At 41.4% G+C, this 23,658-nt stretch overlaps 2 protein-coding genes and 1 long non-coding RNA gene across 5 annotated transcripts; 1 reads left to right on the top strand and 2 right to left on the bottom strand.

Moving 5' to 3' along the window:
• Positions 1-85: 85 nt before the first annotated feature.
• On the bottom strand, positions 86-1,854 carry LOC119916018. The gene is made up of 2 exons (XR_005447062.1): positions 1,751-1,854; positions 86-1,692 (listed from the first exon to the last, which is right to left on the bottom strand). It is a non-coding gene; the product is annotated as an uncharacterized LOC119916018 (long non-coding RNA).
• A 10,145-nt stretch (positions 1,855-11,999) lies between these two features.
• LOC119916131 (tectonic-3-like) lies at positions 12,000-17,157 on the top strand. Of its 2 annotated transcripts, XM_038736029.1 has the most exons (15): positions 12,001-12,413; positions 12,444-12,578; positions 13,482-13,596; positions 13,683-13,780; positions 13,943-14,055; positions 14,184-14,292; positions 14,683-14,795; positions 14,891-14,929; positions 15,253-15,327; positions 15,418-15,537; positions 15,614-15,712; positions 15,817-15,920; positions 16,090-16,237; positions 16,490-16,624; positions 16,722-17,157. In XM_038736029.1, the coding sequence occupies exons 1-15, from the start codon at positions 12,269-12,271 to the stop codon at positions 16,956-16,958; spliced, it is 1,785 nt and encodes a 594-aa protein (XP_038591957.1). In that variant the 5' UTR covers positions 12,001-12,268; the 3' UTR covers positions 16,959-17,157. The 2 variants fall into 2 exon arrangements, with proteins under 2 accessions (XP_038591956.1, XP_038591957.1); XM_038736028.1 differs by having other exon boundaries at positions 12,000-12,578.
• Positions 17,085-22,700, bottom strand: mto1 (mitochondrial tRNA translation optimization 1). 2 transcript variants are annotated; one of them, XM_038736027.1, is made up of 14 exons: positions 22,549-22,680; positions 22,363-22,400; positions 21,300-21,502; positions 20,956-21,155; positions 20,733-20,850; positions 20,182-20,480; positions 19,669-19,781; positions 19,400-19,590; positions 19,163-19,293; positions 18,212-18,416; positions 17,936-18,107; positions 17,733-17,842; positions 17,431-17,588; positions 17,085-17,345 (listed from the first exon to the last, which is right to left on the bottom strand). In XM_038736027.1, exons 3-14 carry the CDS (start codon positions 21,487-21,489, stop codon positions 17,175-17,177), a joined length of 2,058 nt encoding a protein of 685 aa, XP_038591955.1. In that variant the 5' UTR covers positions 21,490-21,502; positions 22,363-22,400; positions 22,549-22,680; the 3' UTR covers positions 17,085-17,174. The 2 variants fall into 2 exon arrangements, with proteins under 2 accessions (XP_038591955.1, XP_038591954.1); XM_038736026.1 differs by lacking the exon at positions 22,363-22,400 and having other exon boundaries at positions 22,549-22,700.
• Between the last annotated feature and the right edge of the window lie 958 nt (positions 22,701-23,658).

Genomic DNA, 23,658 nt, shown 5'->3' with positions numbered 1-23,658 from the left:
GAACACCGAGGGGCTGACACAGCGTGGTGGCTTTATTTCTGCTGGACAGGTTACAACCCCCACCAAAGCTTGTTACAAGAGGGGGTCAAACATAACCAAAGAGTCCAGGAGTAATGCAAAAACATAAGTTTATTGAAATAAACAGGAATAAGTACAACATTTAACTCAAATAAAACAACAAATCTGATGGGCTGGCCAAAACAAACAAAAGAAAGGGAAGCCCTCCAGACCAGCCCACAAAAGGCCATAGGATTTGGAGGCTTAACTAAACAAACAGAAATAAAGCCGGGAAAACTAAACTACCAGTCCCATCAGAAATATAAGAAAAGAACAATAATCAAAGAAATACAACTTAATTGCAGTCTCAGAGGTGTGCTGCTGCCATGGCTGGAAGGTGGACCAGAGGGAGAGAGCCAAGCGCCCAGCCCCCTCTTATAAGTTTCTCCCGTCATCACCCAGACCTAAAACACCTGAGGGAAAAAAACAGACACATGAGTCACCATCATCTAGAATTGTACATCATGACCAGCAGGGGGGGGGGGAGAATGTAACACCCCCACCCTAAGTTACTGAACGGGGCATACTGAAAGAAAGAACCACCAAAACAAACCCAAGAATAGCCCTTCAGAATACACCGTTCAGAACACTTTGGCTTACAGGTGCCACAATGCATCAGCCAGAACATTATCCCTGCCACGGATGTGTCTGACTTCCACATTGAAGGCCTGCAACCGCAAACTCCAACTCATTCATCGTCTGTTCTTATTCTACATTCTCTGCAGAAAAAAACAGTGGATTATGGGCCATATAAACCACCACAGGGACAATAGATGAGCCAACATAAACATCAAAATGTTCTAAAGTCTTGACGTGTGCCAAGGCCCCCTTTCCAATTGACGAGTAGCACCTCCAACAACAATCACCAGACTCACACGCTGTGCTTTGTCAAACTTTGTCAAAACCTTTACAACGTCTGGAGTTGAGATCTTACACAAAGGGAATACTTCTGGGAATCTTGTGGACGCACACATCACACTCAACAAAAAATTACCAGTTTTTGTATGAGGCAGGGGACCCAGATGGTCAACCAGAGCTTGTTCAAATGGCTCACATACCACTGAAATCGGATATAAAGACGCAGGAGCAATCTGGGTTACAGCACTACAGTCATCTGCAGCAGAGGCATCCCTTTACACATCAGCAAACCATCTCTCACAAAACTGTTGACAGAAGTTCAACTTTCTCTCCAGCTATTGCATCTTCAAATAAAGGAGACAAATTAACATCATCTTTCTGCACAACACTCAACTGTTCACGAGATAAGGATAAACGCTCAGCCTCAGGAAAGGTCTCTGCCCTTGAGGCGTTACTTTCAGCCCCCACTGGAGAAAATGAGTGACCATTATCTAGATCAAAAAGAAAACTGTCACTCAAATCAATTCCCTCCTCATCCTGTTTACACATAGATCGAGTAACGAGTAACAGCACATGCAGTAAAAACCTTGGGAAACTTCTGAGCAAGCTCATCAGGAACCTGCCTAACAGGAATTGGTGTCACTTCAGGTTTAACCAACACCTTTCCACTAGCCAAATCATTCCCCATCAAAAAGGCAATCCCTTTTATCTGTATCTGTATCATCTGGCTTTTATCAAACATAGCCACCTACTTAGCATACAGCTAACAGTAGCTACCTACTTAGCATACAGCTAACAGTAGCTACCTACTTAGCATACAGCTAACAGTAGCTACCTACTAAGCATACAGCTAACTACGAGTGCAGGCTGGTGTAGGAGCCAGAGTAGAGACGATGAATTATATCTAGCTGTAGGTGAGCTGGAAAACAGCAGTGCGAGCTGTGTTTTCCGACACTAGCAATAGGTAAGACAAAGTAAGTGTCGATTGCGCCTGTTTAGTTATTTACCATATAGGTTTATTGTTATATTATGTTTACACCTAACTTTACGTTATCTTTACCTTGTATCTAATCTGTTTGTGTGATTATCTTGTGTCTGCAGTTGATGTTTGACTGTATGTTACTTTTACAAATGTGGTGATGTAGCTGTGTGTTTTTAGTTATGAGACAGACATTTCAGCATTGGTATACATAAACAATGATGGCTAAAGTTCTCCAAGTATCTGTGTTTCTGGTATAAAAGCTACCTATAATATAGTCTGGCATTGTTCATAGCTAAACCTACTGTGTGAAAACCTTTTACTGTAATTTGTGCTGTTATTGTTGCGGCGGCAGCCCGGCTGACGGTGAGTGCCCTGTGCTCTTTTTTCTCTTTTTACTTCCTCACGTATTTCTGTTTTCTCCCCCGTGTCTCCTCGCCTCTCCCTCTGTGTGTGTGCTCTCTCCCTCTCCGCCCTGGAGCCCGGCTGATGACCCGCACCTGTGTCTCATCAATCTTCACCTCCGCCCGCCGCACCTGCCTGCCATCAGCTTCATCTTCAACAGTATTTCTACCCCGGTTCTCCACTCCATCTTCACTTGATCATCGTCGTTCCAGTCCTGGTGCCACTGCTTCGTTCAAAGCGCTCCTGTTTCTTGTTCCTAACCTGTTGTCTCCCGAGACTAACCCTGTCCTTTCTTTCTCCCCGCCAGGTCCACTCACCTCCGCCATCCAGTCAGTCAGCCGGGCTCGCCTATCTGCCTACTCCCCTCCCTCGCCTCGGCCTCCAGCCCCCTCTCAGTTGCCTCGCTCGAGCCTTGCCAGCCCCGCCTGCTCCTCGGTCCTCCGCGCCCTCGTCTGCTGGCGTCCTGCTCACCTCATCCCACCTCCCAACTCCCCTCTTCCCTTTTTCCCCCCCTCAATAAATCTCTTTTGGTAATCTGACAAGCGCTGCGTTTGGGTCCGTTCTGTCCACATCTGTAACAGTTATGCCATTACTTATTTTACCAGAAGTAAAAAAAAAAAAAATTCCCTGAATGTTTTATTTCTACTGTGCCCTCAGGTCACCTGCAGATTTGGAGTCTTTCATAGCCCTGTGCTTCTCACCAGTATACGCTGATTGGACCATGCTGGTTGGCCTGGATTACAACCACCATGTCCACAGTCCAGCCAGGACTGTGAAAAGCTGATGACAGAGTTCAGTATGTTGCATTATGAGTACTCCTATGCATTTTACTCAATACATTTATAAGTGATGAGTCAAAATATTAAACAGTATGAGGAATACAGATAGATGGTGCTGATTTATTGTTTTGATTGCATTTTATGTGGAAATGCTAACTGCTCTATAAGAGAATGATGTCAGGTATTACAAACTTTTCAATAAGCTGATCCTCCTTTCTGTATTATCAGGTACAGCCAAGCGGGAAGCTTCCGGTCTACAATATGAAGCGAATGCATAGCGACCTGTCAATCAGGCTAGAACCGACTCGGCACAGTGTAAATTTAACCAGCGCCATTGAAAAAGCTTATTAGGAGTTGGCTGTTCACTTTCTCTGGTGAGTACATTTAGTTTTAAGACTTGTTCACTAGACAAAGTTATCAGCCCAGTTAAAATGACAGTTAATGTGAGCACATGGCCGTTAGCTCCGCCGTATCGTCACTTCCGGGCACTTCATATGCCGTTGTTGGAGTGTGAAGCTCGACGCAGGTATGTGCTGCTCGGCTTGCACCTTGTCCTCCCCGTCCTGCCTCTTCTTCCTCGGACCCTGGCAGCCCTCCCTCCTCTGCTTCGCCCGGTCCTGTCCCAGTCTGTGCTTGGCTCTGGAGTGCAGTTCTCATCTGAGACAATAAATCTGTCACAGTGGAAACTCTAACATGCAAAACAACGTACAAGTTATGAGTCTAACATAAAATTTACGTTCGTGTAGTGTAACTGATGGAAACGGGAAAATGTTTATCAGCCTGTTTTTAGCTTTGCCCAATGTTACCGCAGCTGTTAGCACAGCTACCTGATGCTAACAGCTAGCCAACTCGTTACTGAATCAAAGTCAGTCTTTTTAAACCTATCCAATATTAACATGCTAGCTTGATAGTGAGTACTAACAACCGGGTTAGTTGTTTATTTTCATAACGCTAAAGTTAAATGCTTTCTTACCCCTGATGTGAGCCGCTGCATCGCGCTGCCCTCCGCTCGTCCTCCAGCAGAGTCTGCAACGGGTGTTCACATGTTTTGGGGGCGTGGCTTTGAAAGGAGCCCAGAAGGGAGGGGGTGGGAGTTTCTCTGTTGGATACTTTCAAAAATCCAGCAGTTTCTTGCTAGTTTCTCAAACTTACCTACCCTGCCTTTAACACATCTAGATGTGAATAGCAGGAAATAAAAGCTGAAATTTTAAACTCTTGTCTCATACTCATCTTTTGATCTTAAACCCAAATGTCTTCAGTGAACAACAAAAACAAAGGAATTTGCCTTACCGTTCCAGTACATTTGGAGGGGAATGTAGATGGATAGATAGCTTGCATTGGTTTACATAACTAAATTAAACACAGTTACAATTACAACACATACACAACTTCCAAAACACACACATTAGGTATGCGACAAGCAAGCATGAGATAGGAGATAAAAAAATAATACAATAAACAAATGTACACTATATTCTTTTTATTACTATTCCTAAAAAAGAGATCACACATGTTTTAATCACCTTAAATGCAGACCCCTCGATGCCCTCCAATCCAAAGTCTCCAAACCCAAGAACCCCATTTTTATGAATGTTGCAGTTTTTTTATATAGTTCTCACTTGTTTATCAACTTGTTCTAGTATTTTTGCGTAACAGATTAAGTATTTTTTGTAACATTATATATTTTTTTGTGTAACCATCTGTTTCCAATGCCAATACAGCCCAATTGAATTAAATTAATCATGCTTTTTGCCTCCATCTGTTTTGATCTTACAAAGCAGACACAAACACAGTGTGTTAGAGGTTACAGTACAGATGGCAGGTTTACAGCATCCAGTTTACACTTTAACAACATTTACAGCAGCAGTCCAACATTTACATGGTGTCATGTATTAAACTTGCTTGCTTACAATAAGCAGGGGGCATGCAATTGGTTGAAAGGGTGACAACATCACTGTTATAAAAATCTTGTTATAAAACAAAATGTGACATTATGAAAGTAAACTTGGAATGAAATAAAAGCGTAATTAAGAAAAATGTCATAATGAAGTAAAAACAGGCTTCTGAAAAAAGGGCACTTAAATGTAATGTAAATGAAAATTAAGGATCATATAACATTTCAGAAGGAGTTGAGTTTAAACAATGTCTTCAGTTATTTCACAAATTGTTGTTTCATTCATATATTTTATATGATAGATTTTTTATGTCTTATTTTAATTATTTAATATTGAGCACTTTGGAGTTCCTTACAGAAAAACTGATCCTAGTAAAGAAGCTTTATGCAAAGTCATAATAAGCAAGTAAAAGAAGACCTGGCACTGGACTGCTGTGGCTAAAGGACATGCTTTTATTACCTTATGTTAATCTTCTACAGCATCATAAGGAGCTTTTCTTTCCAAGAAATACAGAAAAATACATCAAAGGGAGAGGTTACGTTGTAATATTTTCATGTACATTTATTCTGTTTGTCCTTGTATTTAAGTATCCAAACAAATAGTTCCTTGTGTAGCTGAAGGATAAAATGTTTAATATTTGTTTAAATAATTTTATCCAGATGGAAGTCAGTAAAGCAGATGCTTCCTGATGTGGTTCCACACATTCAAATGTGAAAGCTCAGTCTTTTTTCTTGGCCTGTATGCAGCTCCACCAGTAGTAGGTAGGTATTTCTGGAAACAACAGCACTCAAAATGAGATCCATTAATAAAACATCAGTATGGAACCATTAAAGGTTTAGAAGGTAAGAAGGTAAGACTGAATGAGCTTGAGGTTAGGGCCACAGTCACAGCTGTAAAAGAAGGGAACAGCGAGCGCTATAAATCTCAGGTAATCTGAATGCAATCTGGTCAGATCTAAAGTGACTCACATTTTAGTTTTCAATGTGGCCGGCCAATATCATATAAAAGGAAAAGTGATAGTGCAGAATTATCTAAAAACGTATGTGTCAAGGTATTATTCAGACAAGGCCCACACTAATCCTCTTACAATAATTTTTAAATGGTAGTGGTGAATGTAGGTTTCATGACTGTTAAACCAGTAAATAAATATAATTAATATAAAAATACAGATCATTTCATAATATTGAAGGTTATTTTCTAGCAGTCATGCAACCACCAGGGGGCACAGCTGGAAAGATTACTATTTTTACAACTAGAAAGCTGTATTATAAACATATTGATTTGCTGTATTTTTGTATACAGTCTGGTAATAATCAGGTAAAAGCTGACAGCTCCATGATCTGTTTCATAATTGGCTTTCAATTTTCCACCTGTTTGTTCCAAACATTTCTTAAAAAGAGATTGAATTGGACTGGAAATTATTAGTAGTAGTAAGGCTGAAGGTAAAATGACACTCAGGAATTTGATTTAATCTACTCCCTCTCTCCTCACATGAACGTGTTGACATTCATGCACTCAAAGTAGCTCAGGTTGTCTTTGGCATTGCGTGCCACGAAGCCTTTACACATGATCAGAGGGGAAGAGATGAAAGCAGGATTTACACAAACAATAAAGAGAACATGAGACATTTGTTGTTGGTATTGTGTGGTGAAACTTGATACTCTCTGGGTGACTATTTTCTTAAGATTAAGACCTAAGACATACATTTGGGGAAACTGATATGTACACACTGAAAGGTTTGAAACAAACATTTGTTCACCAGGTTTTCCATCCCCATTTTGCAAATATGCACAGAACATTGTCTAATTTCTTGCCTGCTTCCTCTGTGACACAGATACCCAATACCTCTGTAGAGGACAGAAACAGAGATTCAGAGAAGCATATTTTATTTGCAGCACTTCCAGCCAAATGACCTTATGAGCTCTGCAATGAATAACTGCTTTTACTATTTTTTTTTTAATGGAGGAATTTCTGTGTGTTCATGCTAAACTCTAAAACTCATGCTAAACTGTGGAGAGAAACTTCTATGGGTTAATGATACGTCGGGTTTGTGGTGTGTAGAAGGTTGGTGGACCCAAATGCAGAACACATAGAGGAGGAGGTACAGTTCAAAGGGTTTATTCAACAAACTAAAGGCGAGCACACTTACAAAGAGCGGGAATCCAAAATCATACAGGAACAAACAAAGCAGGTGATCCAACAGAAAATCCAACAAACATACAGGGAATAGGCAAGCAACAGGATGAGACGGCACAAACTACTACCACAGACAGACAGAGCATCAACATACTACGATGACCAGGCAGAGAATGAATGGAAACACCAAACATTTATAGACAGGGACTAACGAGCACGGCGGGAGGAACACAGGTGACTGGGATCAGGGTTAACGAGGCAGAGAGACAGAAGGGGAAAACAGAGAGACTGGATGGCAGGCAGATACTGGAGGTGAGCAGACATAACACAAGTACTAAACACTAAACCTATCAAAGTAAGAAGAAACAGATCAGAACAACAAGAACAACAAACTAATCCAGATACCATCGGACATATCACCACTAAACTAACACCAACAAGGAACACAGACTGAAGCTGGGATCAAAGAGAACACAGAGCAGAACAAGGGCAAAATACCACAGAAGTGCATACACCAAAAGTAAACCCTAAACATGAACTAAACGAGAGAAACAGAGGCAAACAGAAGGGCACACGAAACAATGGCAAAACTCAGAAACCCACATGGGCAAAAATATAACTCATAACAGTTTGAAGATGCATATGGGTTGAGAAGCACAAAATATGTTAGGAGTTTTAGCAAAAGCTAGAGCCCATACATTTGAAGTTGATATTCTGGAGACAAGAAATACTCAAGTGAGGGGATGGGTGATGGAAAACATATCTCAAGAGAAGGGCTGTGGACGAGTGTGGGTGCTCGTTTGCAGATCTCAGCATCTACATTGAGAAGCAGCAGGTCAACTGTCTTCTGGGTCCGAGTGGTCCCTTATGTCCCCAATACATCATATAAACACTGAGCTTACTTTCCATGTAATGAATTGCCCCAGCTTGAGAGCTTCCTACTCCAAATGTGAAATCAAAGCATTTGAACATTACTGTGAAATGTGCAGGGCTGCATCCAAAAGCAGCTTTCTGAGTACATGCTTTGGGGTAGGTGGTGGTGTCTAGTTACAGTTAAACCTGTTCCTGCTTGTTTTCCTCTCAAGAATATACATACTGTCTTATAATCCCTGTGCAGACTTTCTCTTAATCTCTTCTGTAAATGTCTTAATCTACATCCTTTTGGATATACCACAGGTTCTGTCTTTGAGCTCCTCTTTGTTTCTTGTTCAAATAATAACAAACAAAGATTATAATCAGGATGGTTATGGGAGGATTTCAATCATTTATTCCAATGACAATCCTTCCACAGCTCCCACTTGAAGCTTAAGAGCCTTATCAACCCTAAAAGGTGGCCCAGTTTTTACAACTACTTTACAGACTGGCATCTACAAATGTACATCGAATGAGTCAATCAATCACACACTCCATGTCAGACATAATTACAGATTTTCTCAGTCACTTTGGTGCATATCCAACATCACTGTTTACATTTGCACAACAGTTAGTTCAACCTCCACAACATTTAGTCATTTGTGTGTCAGTCAGTCAACAAATTGCAAATGCTTTTGGACATGCGTCAATTGCTTCCATACAACTCTCTGCTGTTTTATAACATTATAATTTGCTTATGTCATGTCAGTCAAAATTAACTATACTTGTGAATGCTGAATAGTTGTTCCATGTAAAACTTATATTCCTCATTTCATTGCTTGAGTCATACAAAAATGTTGAACTAGTTTTCAAAATCTGTCAAGCAAATTTTACACATTTTTAAAAAATCTTTTTTTCCTGAAAATTGAACAATTTCTGGTGAACCTCAGCTTTCACTGATGAGAAGGGGTGTGTGAAGCATTAGTTGCAACCAGTGATAAGCCACTTCCCTACAGTCACTCAGCTGTATAAAACAGGGGAAGCGGAAGAAGAGGCCAAGTACAGATTCCTTATGAAATCAGGGCTACAATTGTGGATCATGTTGTCAATCACGGCCTCACAATGGCTGAGGCTGGTCGAAGGGTGCAGCCAGATGTTGGGAGAACCACTGTAAATTCAATTATTCAAACATTTCATCGGGAGAACAGGTGGTAGCCTAACTTGTTACAAGTAACGCAAATTTGTAAAATAAAGTAAAAGTTGGCAACTTTTCACGTTCCTTTATTATAACTGTATTTTTACTCTTCACTCCAGTATCCATCCATCCATCGTCAACCGCTTATCCTGCGTACGGGGTCGCGGGGGGCTGGAGCTAATCCCAGTTTACACTGGGCGAAAGGCAGGGTAGGCCTACACCTTGGACAGGTCGCCAGTCCATCTCAGGGCCACACATAGACAGACAACCACTCACACTCACATCCACACCTAAGGACAATTTCAGAGACACCAATTAACCTAGCCTGCATGTCTTGGTGGGAGGAAGCCAGAGCCCCCAGAGAAAACCCAAGCGGACACGGAGAACATGCAAACTCCACACAGAAAGGCTGGGGCAACCGTCACTCCAGTATTTTCTTTTCAATTCATTTTCCATTCATACCTTCATTTCTTAACCAGTCTGTAATCTGTTTGTTCAATTCACTCGTGTATTTGTTCTTCTTCTTAGGCTGTGGCATTCATGGTTATAGCAAATTTTAAATTATGACAGAATTGTTCTTTGTGGCGATTTTAATATTCATGTTGATGACCCCAACAATGTTAATGCAACTAACTTTTTAAATATAGCCACTTCTTTTAACTTCAAACAACATGTCAAAGGGCAAACCCATAACCGTGGTCATACACTGGACTTGGTTTTTACCCTGGGTGTCAGCATTTCCTCTGTGGAATTGGTGGACATGACCATAACTGACCACAGATGTATTGTTTTTAGCTGTGATTCGCCTGTTACTCATGCCGCCTCACCAAGCTCTGTGTGTTAAGACTGTGGATCAGCTGGTAAACCCAACCCCTCCTTGTGCCTCAGCTGGAAATAATGATGACTGTGAATTGTTTTTATCTTATTTTACCAATAAGGTGGTGTCAATCAGAGCCTCTATTACCCCCACGGCCTCTTACTCAGAGGTCCCTCACCAGCAACAAGAGAGTTTTAACCAGTTTTATCCCATCGACTTGTCTGAGCTTTTAAAAACCGTATCACAAATGAGAGAGCCCTCCAGCCCACTTGATGTAATACCTACAAAGTTTTTACTGAAAGTAATAGATTCTGTTGGGCCCCATTTGATCTCTGTTTTCAACAGCTCCCTATCTACTGGTTGTGTCCCTGATTATTTTAAAACAGCTTGCGTGAACCCACTTTTAAAGAAACCTGGTTTAGATCCGTCCCTCCCACAAAATTTTAGACCAATTTCAAAACTGCCTTTTATTGCAAAGATTCTAGAAAGAATTGTGTCCAAACAGCTGCTCACTGTGCTGGAAAATAACAAAATATTTGAAAAGTTTTAGTCTGGTTTTAGGAAGTACCACAGCACTGAGACTGCACTGCTTAAAGTCACCAATGACCTTTTAATGTCTGCTGATGAAGGTATGTGCTCAGTCCTGGTACTCCTGGACCTTAGCGCTGCTTTTGACACCATTGATCACAACATCATGTTAGACAGACTGAGGCACTGGGTGGGGATCTCTGGTACTGCCCTAGAATGGTTTTCATCCTACCTGTCAAATAGGAAGTTTTGCGTGTCTGTAAACAACTATGTCTCCTCGTTCTGTCCAGTTAAATATGGTGTGCCTCAGGGGTTGGTCTTAGGACCCATTTTGTTTTCCTTGAATCTGCTTTCCCTTGGACATATTATCCATAAACATGGCATTTCTTTTCATATTTATGCTGATGACACACAAATATACTTGCCCGTCAGATCCACAGACCCTGGAATGCTGAGTTCACTTGCCGACTGCCTTTGTGAAGTTAAAAAATGGATGTCAAATAATTTCCTCCAGCTGAACTCAGACAAAACAGAAAGTACCCTAGAAGGTTCCCTAGTAAATCACATTAAGCCTGTGGCAAAGAACCTTGGTGTTTGGTTTGATAGTAATTTAAATTTTGAGCAGCACACCACAAAGCTTGTTCAATCATGTTTTTATCAACTTAGAAATATAGCTAAAATTCGATCTATGTTAACTTTTAAGGACACCAAGACCATTTTACACGCCTTCATCTCATCACGCCTGGATTATTGCAACAGCCTTTTCACCTGTTTAACCCAAAAATCTATTGATCGACTCCAGACTGTCCAGAACTCAGCTGCCAGGCTTTTAACCAGAACAAAGAAATATGACCACATTACTCCTATTTTAGCTTCATTACACTGGCTCCCAGTATGTTTTAGAATTGACTTTAAAATTCTATTGATCACTTTTAAAGCTCTTCATGGCCTCTCGCCTTGTTATATTTCTGACCTTTTAGTCCCATACGCACCAGCACGTACCTTGAGATCCTCGGGCAGAGGTCTGTTGTCTGTTCCAGAGTCTCGACTGAAAACTAAAGGGGACAGAGCGTTTGCTGTCAGGGCCCCGAGGCTCTGGAACAGCCTGCCCGAGGAAATCAGGTCGGCTGAGTCAGTGAACTCTTTTAAGTCCCTTCTTAAAACATACTTTTATAGGAGAGCCTTTCCCGATCTTATTTGACTTTATTTTATCCCTTTTATTTTATTGTATTTTACTAATTTTATATTAATCTGTATTTTAGTCTTTTCAATGTATTCATGCTCTTATCTTGTTTATTTTTTTATTATTATTATTCTTTACACTTGTTAAAGCACTTTGTAACTTGTTTTTGAAAAGTGCTCTACAAATAAGGATTATTATTATTATATTATTATAGAAAGACTGCTACTGGTCGATTTAAAAAGAAGCTGGTTAATGGTCTTTCTTCTCTTTTACGGGTTTTACGGTAGTACTATCTGAGAAACGGAAGTCGCCATGACATCTTCCTTGGTAACAACAAGCTTACTCTTCGTTGTATTTATGCCTAATGTTAGCATATTTAGTGAAATGCATCCATGGGAAACTTTTTCTGAATTGCTTATTTAACTTTAATGTAGTTTTATTTTATCGTAAGTTACGCGTTCGTGGGCCTTGCGTTGTCACGAGGAGAGATAACAGACAAGTTAACATTAACTATCTGTAAGTTAAGTTAACGTTAGCTAGGGTTAGCCAGCTGGAGGTACACTTCGCACTGTCTCTCTGACGAAATGAATTCGTGCCAGTGGTGTCGCTCAGTTCAGATATTTATCTTATTGTGTGGACGTTTGGCTCACGCAGCCACAGATTCAAACGTCACTGCCTCTACAAATGGGGCGCCTTTCAGCTCAGCAACCCCTGCTCCAGGATCTACAGGTGCGGTGGACTCCACCAGTGTCGGTACAGGTGCGGTGGACTCCACCAGTGTCGGTACAGGTGCGGTGGACTCCACCAGTGTCGGCTCAACCGAGACGGCCACTCTGGACTCCGTCACTGCAGCTCCCACTGCAACCACTGTCCCACCTGTGTTGACTTCAGAGGGTAACTTGCACCTGCCTGTTATAATTATATATAATAATATAATATAATAATCTTTATATAGAGAGCCAAAACCATGTTACAAAATACTTTCACAAGAGCAAAGACAATAAAACACAGTACAAGCAGGAAGAAACTTAAAATACAGTTAAGAGAAAAATAAATAAAATCAACTAAAATCAGGCAAGGCTCTCCAATAGAAGTATGTTTTAAAAAGGGATTTCAAAAAGTTCAATGATCAGCCGCCCTGATTTCCTTGGTCAGGCTGTTCCAGAGCCAGCAAACACTTTTTCCCCTTTAGTTGTCAGTCCAGGGTCTGGAACAGACAAATGACCTCTGTGCTCTGAGTGCTGGTGCACTTATGAACTGGAAATCTCAGCCAAGCAAAGCTAGACCCGATTTAAACTAGTCCTCCCAATTTATCTTTGTACATCTGTGGCTAACAGACTCATGGTAATGCAAGTTACATTGCTTTTTTAGCAGTCTGTGTACAGATTAGCATCTGTGATGAGATCTCAGATGCTAATGGGAGACTCATAAATGGAGCTTGTTTATAGTCTGGTGCACTTAAAAAGTCAACCATTAAATCTAATGTACATTATATCATAAATATTAGTATTGATTAAAGTATACAGTACAAATTTAAGTATAAAGTCTCAACTCAACTTTTTGGCTATTTCTAGTTACATCTTTGTCTTTTCCAATAAGATCAACACTTTATACAACTACAGTTTATTTACAATAAACTCATAAACATAGTGTTAAGAATTAAAATAAGCTCACTGACACTGTGTCCGCTGTCTTCTTACATTCTCCTGTTAAACCAGTTAATCTTGTAACATTCTGTAATTTTACATAAAACCTAAGTTGTCCCGACTAACGCAAGTCTTTTCTGTTGTTATACAGGTTGTATCTGTGATTTAACCCCTGATTTCTGTGACATCGGCTGCTGTTGTGACACAGTTGATTGTGGTATTGCGAACTTGAGCACTGTCTTCACCGGATGTCCAAGGAAAGCCATGTAAGTCTTCTGCACATGCTCTGTAGTTATAACACATAAAGCGCACATATTTAGTATTTAAAAGAGTTGAAACTTTTATTTTACAGATCAGGAGTTTGCATTGAGAAATGGCTGATGTTCAGGGCTAACGTGGATTCGTCTCTTGTCACTGTGACTGACTCCTTGTTTTGTGTCCGGCCTGAAGGTTCATCGAAATATATATTAATTTAAAAACACTGTGTAATTCACCTTTTAAATTAATTTACAATCAGTGCTATCACAGGGGAAATCATTAATTATGTTACAACTAATTTCACAAGAGTGTATCAATGAGCAACAAGTGTCTCCCATAAACCTCTCTCATCAGATAATGCAGCCCAGTCCCTCACAGCTCTACCTCAGTATCCAGCTTTGGGGGACTCGTACCACTTCTCACCACCAGCTCCTGCAAGCAGCAGCCACAGCAGAGATTTCTACAGGGTAAACAGATCTAAATTAATAAAAGTAATAAACATTTTGAGATTTTAAGGTGCTTGACAATACTAAAGCTGAATCAGAGAGTGTATCATTTATTAATGTAATGCATATAAGGCTACTTATTTTTGTAGGTCGATGATGTCATCCAGACATATTTCTCCCGCTCATCTGTTCGGGGTCTCCTTCGTCAGCCATCTCCAGGGGCTGCTGCGGCATTCTGTAACAACCACAACCCTGCAAGTAAGTTCACACCAAATAAAAAATTATGTTAAAAAGTATGTTGAGTATTGCAGTGTAGTTTCCCCAAACCTTCTAAAATCCAGACCTCCTATCTAGGTTAGGTTTAGTGTCAGGGACTTCCTCTTGTCAGAATGAGTCTTTCTCATGTCTAAATTACTTAAAAATCACATTTTTTCACATTACCTTTTTATTTCCCATAAGGATTTCCAACAGTCTCTGAAGTACACTCAGTAGATCTGCAGGCACTTTCCTTTGTATGTGTTGTTTTTATGAAAAAAACAAACAAAATGGTATAAGTGTAGTAAGATGTACCTGTAAATCACAACCTTATTTAACTCTTTTTGTTTTTTTTGTTTTTTTCAAAATACGTTTTGTTTTTTCTGCTTGCAGAGTTCCTGAGGTCTGTGTCTCTGTCTTGTACCCGTATGTTAACACCTCAGTCATGCACCACAGACCCAAATCTCAACGCCCGCTCGTACTTCTCTAACCTGAGTCTGATCAAGGTCAGCGAGTCTGTCTGCACTAAATGATTTTATGTAGATACTTACTGGTGAGAATCTCACAGCAGGTAGGCTCACGTCAGTATTTTTAATTGCAGATTCCAATAGTGGCGACGGCACCGGTGTCGGCCTTTCTGGTAAGTCACTGATCGCACATACAGCTCAAAGCCACACGATATTAGCAGAAGTGCTAATCAAGTTGATCAACTATCAGCCTACAAAATAAGGAACACCCCTTATACGGCATCTATAGTATGAAAAAACTGTATCTGTGGCATAAAAACTTTAACTTGTTGGGTGTTGTCAGCCGACAAGTATGACTTCTTGAGTGTGGAGTTATCAGCCTGTAGAGGTACAATGTTCATTAAAAAATACATCCTTTATACCAACATTTAATGCCATTTAAAGATGTGGGGTTTTTTTCTTCCAAAGTAAGGAGGTGTACTAACTCTTGTTTCAGATCCCAGTTACTCCACTAGCTGACTGGCCTACACCAAGGGAACAGAAGAACTTCTGTTTTAATGTGGTGAAAAAGGTGAGTAGATGAAAATGTGTGATTTTCTTTTGTTTTCTAAATTGCAAATGCATCAAACTCAAACCTCCTTTTCCCCCGATTCTCCTGTAGGTGGAGTTTGTCATAGGGTACACAGGCAGAGGGGAACTCGCGTATGCAACACTGAACGTAGTCTTAGCTGACATGGATCCTTATCAGCTGCTGTTGCAGGAGCACTCTGTACAGTTCCAGGTAGCATGTTAAAGCCACAGCTTTCATCATTAAATCTATGATGGATTCAAAGATTAACTCCATTTCTCTCTTCCAGCTGGCAACACCCAGGCCCAGTCCAGTAGGACCGATACCTGCAGTGGGACTTAGAGTGGGATCTCCTGTCATTGGTCGCTTTAATAGAGAAGTGACGCTTGTATCCTCACAAACATCATCGTGGACTTCCCTTGAAGTTGTATTTTTGTGTATCCGGCTAGCTTTGAGTCAGCCATACGTCATGGTTCCTTGACAGTGAGCTAGCTGACCACACTGGGGGTGTCGCAGAATGGGGAGTGTTCCTTTGACCCCCTCAGACGAGCACCCATCCTCTTCACACACAACACCATCACTGGCTGCACATTCAGGTGAGTCTACGCTATTTTGCTTCGCCTCTGTCGTCGCTAGATTTAACTGATGTTTCTTACATGAAGAGTAGTGGTGAAATAGATGAAAAGTCCTGGTATTACAGATTATTATTATTCAATAGTATGTTTTCTTCCGCCTGTCTTGATACTCTTTTCCTGTGCTGCTTAGTTCCCTATCTAGTGACTGTTTAGAGCTGCGTTCCCAGATTTACGGGATCTTGCAGGGACTTGCTACTCCTGATGTGATCGCCATGAACATGGGCTCCCAACCGGACTGGACGCGAGTCATCATCCAGGAGTGTCCTGTCAGCCTGCAGGTATCAGGAATTTAATCTAATAAAGTAATTATTAAAGAAAGTTTAATAACTTGGAATGTTTTAGGATGATCTGAAACATTGTGGCACTGAATTTACACAGTTACTGCTCTGTGCCTGCGTACAGTAGATCTTTAAACTTAAAAAAACATGGAGTCTGTTTGGCTCTGCAGCAAAACCCAGAATATTTTGGATAACTTAGATGTATTAAAAGACCAGTGGTTTGAATCTACAACCTTGTGTTCCCTCTCTCAGGAAACATGTAGGTCAGGCTGCATCCTCCCCAACTCCCTCTCGATCAGAGTGCTGTGGGCTCGCCAGGGTCTCTTAGACCTTCCCCAGAGCTACATCCTGGGCGCCAAATACCTTTTCCAGTGTCAAAATGTCAAGGTGGGAACGTCAGATATTCTTCACTTGTTGTTTCACCTCTGAAAAAATGTTTCACCTCTGAAAAATGTCAAAATTCTCTCCTCATATATTTTTCCAGTGTCCTCTGACGTCCCCTATCGCTCTAACCACAGAAGTGACGTTTGTGGACACTACAGTTTACCCAGAACCCCCCAGGGGCTTGCCTCAGCCTAACTGGAAGTTTCCGTTTGGGTTTTTCACTAGAGGCACTGCTGAGCTGGACGGACATGTTATTAACGACGCTGAGAAGGTCACATGGAGTTTAATGCTGTTCACAGTAATGTTACTAACAGGATTAGAATTCTTCACAAGGTAGTTGGATAACAGTGAAACAGTTAGGGATGTTTTGAGGCCTTCTAATCATGAGGAAATAGTTATAAATTAAATAAAAAGGGTATTGTGTTTTTTAACCATTTAAATAGCAAAACGTGAAAATGGTACATACTGTATCATCCTTAAATACCTTAATTTATTCTTTTGTACATTTTCAGGAATACAAACATTTTTACAAGACATTTTACGAGTCGTCATTTCACTGAGGTAAAGATGCATGTCTTGCACACAGCTTCTCATCTCCCTCCTCCTTTTGGTCCGCTCGGTTTCTGTGTGTTCTTCTCTCCTTTTGTCCTGTGTGGCGCACGTAGTTGAGGAGATGAACAATCGCAGCTGGAGTTATTCCTTGCAAACGTGTAGCAGCACCCAGCTGGAGAAGAAAAAAAACAACATGGTATTAGTTGCACATTCACTTCATTTTACCGCAGATCACTGCTCTGAATGTGCAGACTCACAGTGCTGGGTCGAACTCTGTCCAAAATCTCTCTGACTTCCTGAGACAGAGACACTGGCAGAGAGAAATAGTCTATGTCCTGTGGGAGAGACATGCTCTCCTCCTTCTGTATTCTCTCAATCTCTTTCCTCTGTAGGTCGCAGTGAGGCCTGTACACAGCTGAATAGCAGGAGAAAAGTTGCATTGAGAAAAAACACTACTTAACTATGTTAAGGCAGCTTAAAAGAGCAGCGTTCATTCTTCAGCTCAGGAAGGCAAGGTTCACCTTTCCTGTTGTTTCAAAATGCCAATATCAGTTTTTACCCTCTATCTTGAGCCTTTGTGAGAATTCCATGTGAGGCGAAAGGCACTCTGGGAAGGCAGATGCCAGCATTTCAAAGGACACGTCATTGTATTGCAGCACATCCATAGCACTGAAATAGAAGCCCCAAAGTAACAGTCAGGACCAAAATGTGACCACAGCTGTACTTTTGACTTTTTCTTGAGATGAAATATTTGTCTCTCACGTCAGTAAGGTGCTCTTGGCCTCGCTCATACCGATGTCGGGCAGCTTTTTTCTCCAGCTGGGGGCGGATAAAGCGAGAGCCTGAAGGGCTGCCAGTGCATCCTGCAGACTGTCTCTAACTCTGACAGCTTCCTGGTAGCGCAGGGGGGAAACACATCCCACCTCCTCAAACCCTGACAGAGGAAAAAAAGTTTGAGAAGAGACAGGTTGTCTTGCATTTTGTAATCCTGTCTTGTAAATCATGCTGCTTCAATAATTAAAGTCCAACTGTGCCTACCTTTCAGAGTGAGGCGGAGGTCGGCGTTGTCCGGCCTCAGAGAGGTTCGAAACTCAGCCCGGCTGGTGAACATACGGTAGGGTTCTGTTACGCCTCGGCTCACCAGATCATCAATGAGAACTCCAATGTAACTCTCTGTCCGAGACAATGCCACTGCAGGCATGCAGAGCGCCCGGCGGGCAGCATTCACCCCCGCCCACAGGCCCTGTGCAGACAGGAACAACCATTATCCTCCACTGTTATTATGGAAATCTGTTTCAGTGTCAGAAAGGATGATGGTGCAGTTCTGCCATTGTTTTTAAGCCTTCTGTTATGTGTGAGTGTCTTTTGTTGCGCAAATGACTACTTGTGTATGAGTACAAAGGATTGTGGGTTCCTAATTAATACACAAAGTAGATCCCCAAAGTTTGCAAAATTGCCACAAGGAAGAAGAATCCACCCCTCCCCACTTCCCAGTGATATAAATAGCAAGTTACTTTACAAGTGAGACCAATAAGACAACGAGCTACTCATTCAGTTGCTCCTGGAAAATCCAACTATGTGATGCGCCTGACATTTAGATAACGCCTGCTATCCAGTTAAAATGTGATTAATCAGGTTCAACAAGCTATAACTATATCTAACTTATTTTCTTTAAAAAATGTAATGTCTCCATTCTTAACCCCCTATGCTAAGCTCTGATTGGTCGATTGTTTCTCCAGCCTGTTTCTCCAGCCATCAATGACCACTAGACTTAACTGAATTGCTGAACAAATCATAGACGCTGACATTGACTTCAGAGGTAACCGGACTAATTGTAGGTCCGTGTGGGTATACAGTAAGCTGCTCTGTGCAGTCTGAATGTGTAATAGAGTGGAAGGGCAAGCCAGTGAATGAGGGAAATGGTCTCAAAGCTTGTGTTTTATGAACCACAATAATTGCTAAATATAGTGTAGCGGGGGGAGCATCTACCTGTGCAGCAGCCTCCTCGTACCCCGTCGTTCCGTTAATCTGACCGGCCAGAAAAAGACCTTGGGTGCTTTTCACCTGCAGGGCAGGGCTCAACTGCATGGGACACACAAAGTCATACTGCACGCCATAACCTGGAAAAATATAAGCGAGTAAACGTGCTGCATTATTTTAACAGATTTTTAGATTTACTGTAAATCAGTCATGTAGCTATGAGCAACTGGGATTCTGGCAGCGTACCAGGTGTGTGGATCTCAGCTCTGCGCATGGCAGGGATTTCTCTGATGAGGTGAAGCTGCGTTTCAGGGGGCATGGTCATGGACAGACCTTGAGGGTACAACAGGTCAGAGGTCACCCCCTCAGGCTCTAGCCACACCTGGTGCTTTCGGCCTGGAAAGCGAAGCACTCGCGACTCAATGGAGGGGCAGTATCTAAGAGAGACGAGGGCTAGAGTTATTACTTCCAGGTTTCAGAACACACTGTGTATGACCTTTGCGTTTTTTGTATACCTGGGACCCTTGGTGTCTTGCTGTATGTGACAGTTGAGATGAAGACTCTCCCTCACCACTCTCTCCACACCAGGAGTAGTATAGGTCAGGTAGCAAGGCAGCTGCTCTTCAGGCTTAAGAAGATTTTCGTTTCAAAATAAAGCATTCATTTTTTAGAAAGGATTCAAGTATAAGATATAATGTAGAAGTCATTTGCACTTTAAGATCTACTACATTATTTAAATTATAAAGCTTTTCCCTTAATACTAGTGATGAACAACAGTTGGTTAGTCATTTAAATAAATTCTTGGTTAACCCTTTACATCATAAAATTTGTTGGTTACAGCTTCTCTAATGTTAAGATTTGCTGATTTCAAATAACTTATGTAAAAACCTCTTTTTTGAGTGTTGGTGAGACACAATTAGCAACTTCAAGACATCACTTGGGGCTTTATTTCATAAATTTTGGTGAATAAAAGTAGGTCTCTAAGTTAGAAATTGGACTAAACAAAGAGTACTTCACATAAACTTCACCTTGCAGCGCGTGTGTGTGTTAAGGAAGCTGAAAGGAGTTGGATGAGCATCAGGGGGGTGAAGGTCAGCCAGGGAAAGGTCCACTGAATCCCTCACAATCCTGGGAGGGGTGCCGGTCCTCAGTCTGCCTATCCTCAGCCCCAGCCTCTCCCTCAGTGTCTGGGAAAGCCCGGCACTCGACGGGGCATCTCCAATCCGACCCCCAGGGGACGTGGTTTGGCCCATGAAGAGGGAGCCGGACAAGAAAGTACCAGTAGTGAGGACCACAGAGCTGGCTGAGATCAGGTGACTTCCATTTGCTGAGAAGATGTCAGAAGAAAAAAAATCTGTCTGACATTTATAATTTACATATATAAAATGATTTCCTGGACAAAGAAAAATACAGTAAAAGAATAAATAGAATATGAAAATGTATCTGAATTTGATACTAAAACTTTAACAAAAATGGTCAAACAAATAAAATGTGCTGATGACACTTAAATTACAAAACTGAATGCAGAAATTTAAATCAAAATAAAAGTGGTTACACTGGCAGCTCTTTCCCTCCCTACCCAAACGTATCCCAGTGACTCTGTGGTGTCCAGGCTCCTCTGGGTTTGCTTCTGCCACCAGCAGCTCCTCAACTGAGCCCTCCAACACTGTCAGCCTGGGAGTGGACAGCAGCTCAGACTGAATGAGACACAGCAGGCACACACAGTGTAATTAATCCACAAGGAAACACTCTGTTATAAATGCAGAACATGAAACCTTCTTTTACATCTGTGTAGGGGATACCTGAATAAATTCACGGTAGCGCTGGCGATCCAGCTGGGCCCTCGGGCCCCACACAGCAGGGCCCTTTCTACGATTCAGGATGGAGAAATGGATCCCGGCCCAGTCTCCTGCTCGACCACACAGCCCATCCAGGGCATCGACCTCCTTCACAAGCTGGCCCTTCCCTACTCCTCCTAGAGATGGGTTACAGGACAGGGCACCTGGAAAGAAAAGGCGTTGTCATTGGCCTTGATCACAACAACAAAACTGTGGCACCTGTTTAAAAAAATATCTAGATTGACAGACTGTGCTAAGAGGAAAATCAGCTTTTTGTACGGCCTCTATAATAAAGCCCTTCCCCTCACCGATAGTGTGTATTTTCTGTGAGACCAGGAGTGTCTCAGCTCCCACTCTGGCCGCTGCCGCCGCTGCCTCGGTCCCCGCATGACCCCCACCCACGACAATGACATCATACTGCTGTCTGGCAAGGTGACTGGAACGTCTGGAAACTAGTAGCAGGAAGCTCTGCAGGGGGGGAAGCTTCTTTGTCAACATGTGAGATGCACACCTGTAGAGTGACGGTAACATGGTCAGAAAGGTGGACGTGATGACTTTTTTCATGGCAGCTGTAGAGCGTGAGGCCAAAACTGCTTTAATCTTTAGTTAAATAGAACTTGATACTACAATGGACTATTACTCAAAAGTAAAAGTACTTATCACATCAGGCTTGACAGGTAATACTACTTCCTATAGTGCTGCTAATGTACCCCATTAAAATAAACAATGAATGAGGAACTATGCAGGGCCGAAGCTCAACGACTCGAGCAGAAATGAATCAATCGCTACATATGATGGACAGATAAAGGTTTACAGGGACCAAATTTTCACATAAAGTTCAGTTTACACATCACAAAACTCAGCTCCATTGTATTGTGTTTTTTGGGGACTCTGGAGGAGCTTACTGAAGATTGAACAAACAACTCTGGTGATGTCATCAGGGTTATTTCTCAGCTTGGGCTGGAGACTCAACATTTTAACAGGAAGCAAACTGGAGGTGTGGGGTTTGGAAGAGGTGGGCAAGGGCGGTCTAAAGCCATTGGTTGCATTATGGGAAATGTAGGCTAAGCGTTACTAAACAAAAGTTACTTATACTAGGGACTGAAAGTCATGATATCAATCTCGACATGTAACACTTCGATTTTGACTGTGTGTGGGGTTTTTTTTTTGGATTTTTAGAATCTGTCTCTTCTAGGTGCAAGACCAAATTGCTGGAATGCTCCTTTAATTGACAAAAAACCTAAGCCACTATTATTTAGGGAAGAACTACCTTCAAGATGTGTTTATTTGATAATAAAACACAAATCTTCGACGGAGTAATGTTAACACTAAGTAAAAATGCAATACTGACCAACCAACCAATAAAGTTACCTCCTGTGTTGGTATTGTTTGGTGTTGGTCTACCAAATCTACAAAGACAATAGCATTCTTTAGTTCATAACATTAGTGAGGTAGCTCTCTTCATTTAGACTTCATTTCACAAGAACATACTATATTTGTACGAATGTGTGGGTTCATTGCATCTAACAAATCAGCTCAAGAATTAAAGGTACTTACAATTTCAACAGACGAAGGAGGTTTGCTGTTGGCAGAAGAGAGTAAGATTAAAGGATATATGAAGACCCTTGGGAAACTCCTGCTATGTAACGCAAACGCTCTCTGTGAAGGCCGCCATGCTGTTTGTAGCTTACAGTCGTAATAACGCGTGTATAGACGCACTGACAAAGTTGCTGCATTAGCTTATTGATGAATTCATAAATGTGATGAAAAATTAAAGCAAGCAACAGCAGCGTTACACATGAAAAGGTGGAAGAAGGAATGAATAAATATCATGGTGATACATTGTATAAAAAAAAATAAAAAATATTGATGTTTTGTGTGGTGGGTTGACTGCCACGTGTACAGGAGAAACCATCAATATTCAGTACGAAATCATTTTTTTTAAATATAACTTTATTATCAAATACAATGAACAAGACCAAGAATAGTCGTTAATACAAATAAAGACAAGACATGGGGTTCATGCAAAAACATAAAACAAACAGCAAAAATTAATTTCTTTCTTTTTTTTTATTCAGATGGGCCTATAAATGTACTGCTCAGTTGCCTATATAGGCTTAAAGGTTTAAAATGACTAAATTTGGCTTTGTAGGCATGGTAGGGGAGAATGATCAAAAGATTCATTAAGAAAGAATCTTTGTTTTCTGTTACTATTATTGTGAAAACAGTGCATTTTCCCAACAAGACAGAATTCACTGTCAATGTTACCAATGATATATTCAGACTAGGGCTGGGCGATATGGCCTAAAAATAAAATCTCCGATTTTATTTACTTTAATTCAATTTACGATTTTTTCCGATTTCCCCCCCTACTTAAGGAAAGCAATAAGGTTTGTTGGTCAGTGCGGCTTTGTTCATCGCGGAGAGACTGGCATTTTTCATATTCGGCTGGATGTCTCTGTTTCAGGTGTTGGAATAGGTTTGTGGTGCTGCTGCCTTTCACTGCGATAGGCTTTAGGCAAATGTTGCAGCGTGGTGTCTGTTGTTCCACATCTGTCGCAGCAAACCCATACCAGTTCCAAACAACAGATGACTTTATTCCTTTCTTGGGAACAAACTTCCCGCTCTCACCGGTAGCCATTTTGTCGCTTGCTGTTGCTGTTTAGT

The sequence above is a fragment of the Micropterus salmoides genome, unplaced genomic scaffold (assembly GCF_014851395.1).
Source record: "Micropterus salmoides isolate LMB-PRFRI ecotype aquatic unplaced genomic scaffold, ASM1485139v1 Ms_hic_scaffold_21, whole genome shotgun sequence".
NCBI lineage: Eukaryota > Metazoa > Chordata > Actinopteri > Centrarchiformes > Centrarchidae > Micropterus > Micropterus salmoides.
Note: the sequence above shows the minus strand (reverse complement) of the source record. Positions and strands in the feature narration are given on the sequence as shown.

Excerpts from the sequence above, each read along its gene's own strand:
- mto1 (XM_038736026.1), bottom strand. The coding sequence starts at position 21,489 with ATGTTGACAAAGAAGCTTCCCCCCCTGCAGAGCTTCCTGCTACTAGTT. Across the intron at positions 20,851-20,955 it reads GCTACCGTGAATTTATTCAG|TCTGAGCTGCTGTCCACTCC; the intron begins GTATCCCCTACA and ends TGTCTCATTCAG. Across the intron at positions 19,591-19,668 it reads CAAGACACCAAGGGTCCCAG|ATACTGCCCCTCCATTGAGT; the intron begins GTATACAAAAAA and ends CGTCTCTCTTAG.
- LOC119916131 (XM_038736028.1), top strand. The coding sequence starts at position 12,269 with ATGAATTCGTGCCAGTGGTGTCGCTCAGTTCAGATATTTATCTTATTG. Across the intron at positions 15,921-16,089 it reads ATCACTGGCTGCACATTCAG|TTCCCTATCTAGTGACTGTT; the intron begins GTGAGTCTACGC and ends TGTGCTGCTTAG. Across the intron at positions 16,238-16,489 it reads AGTGTCCTGTCAGCCTGCAG|GAAACATGTAGGTCAGGCTG; the intron begins GTATCAGGAATT and ends TCCCTCTCTCAG.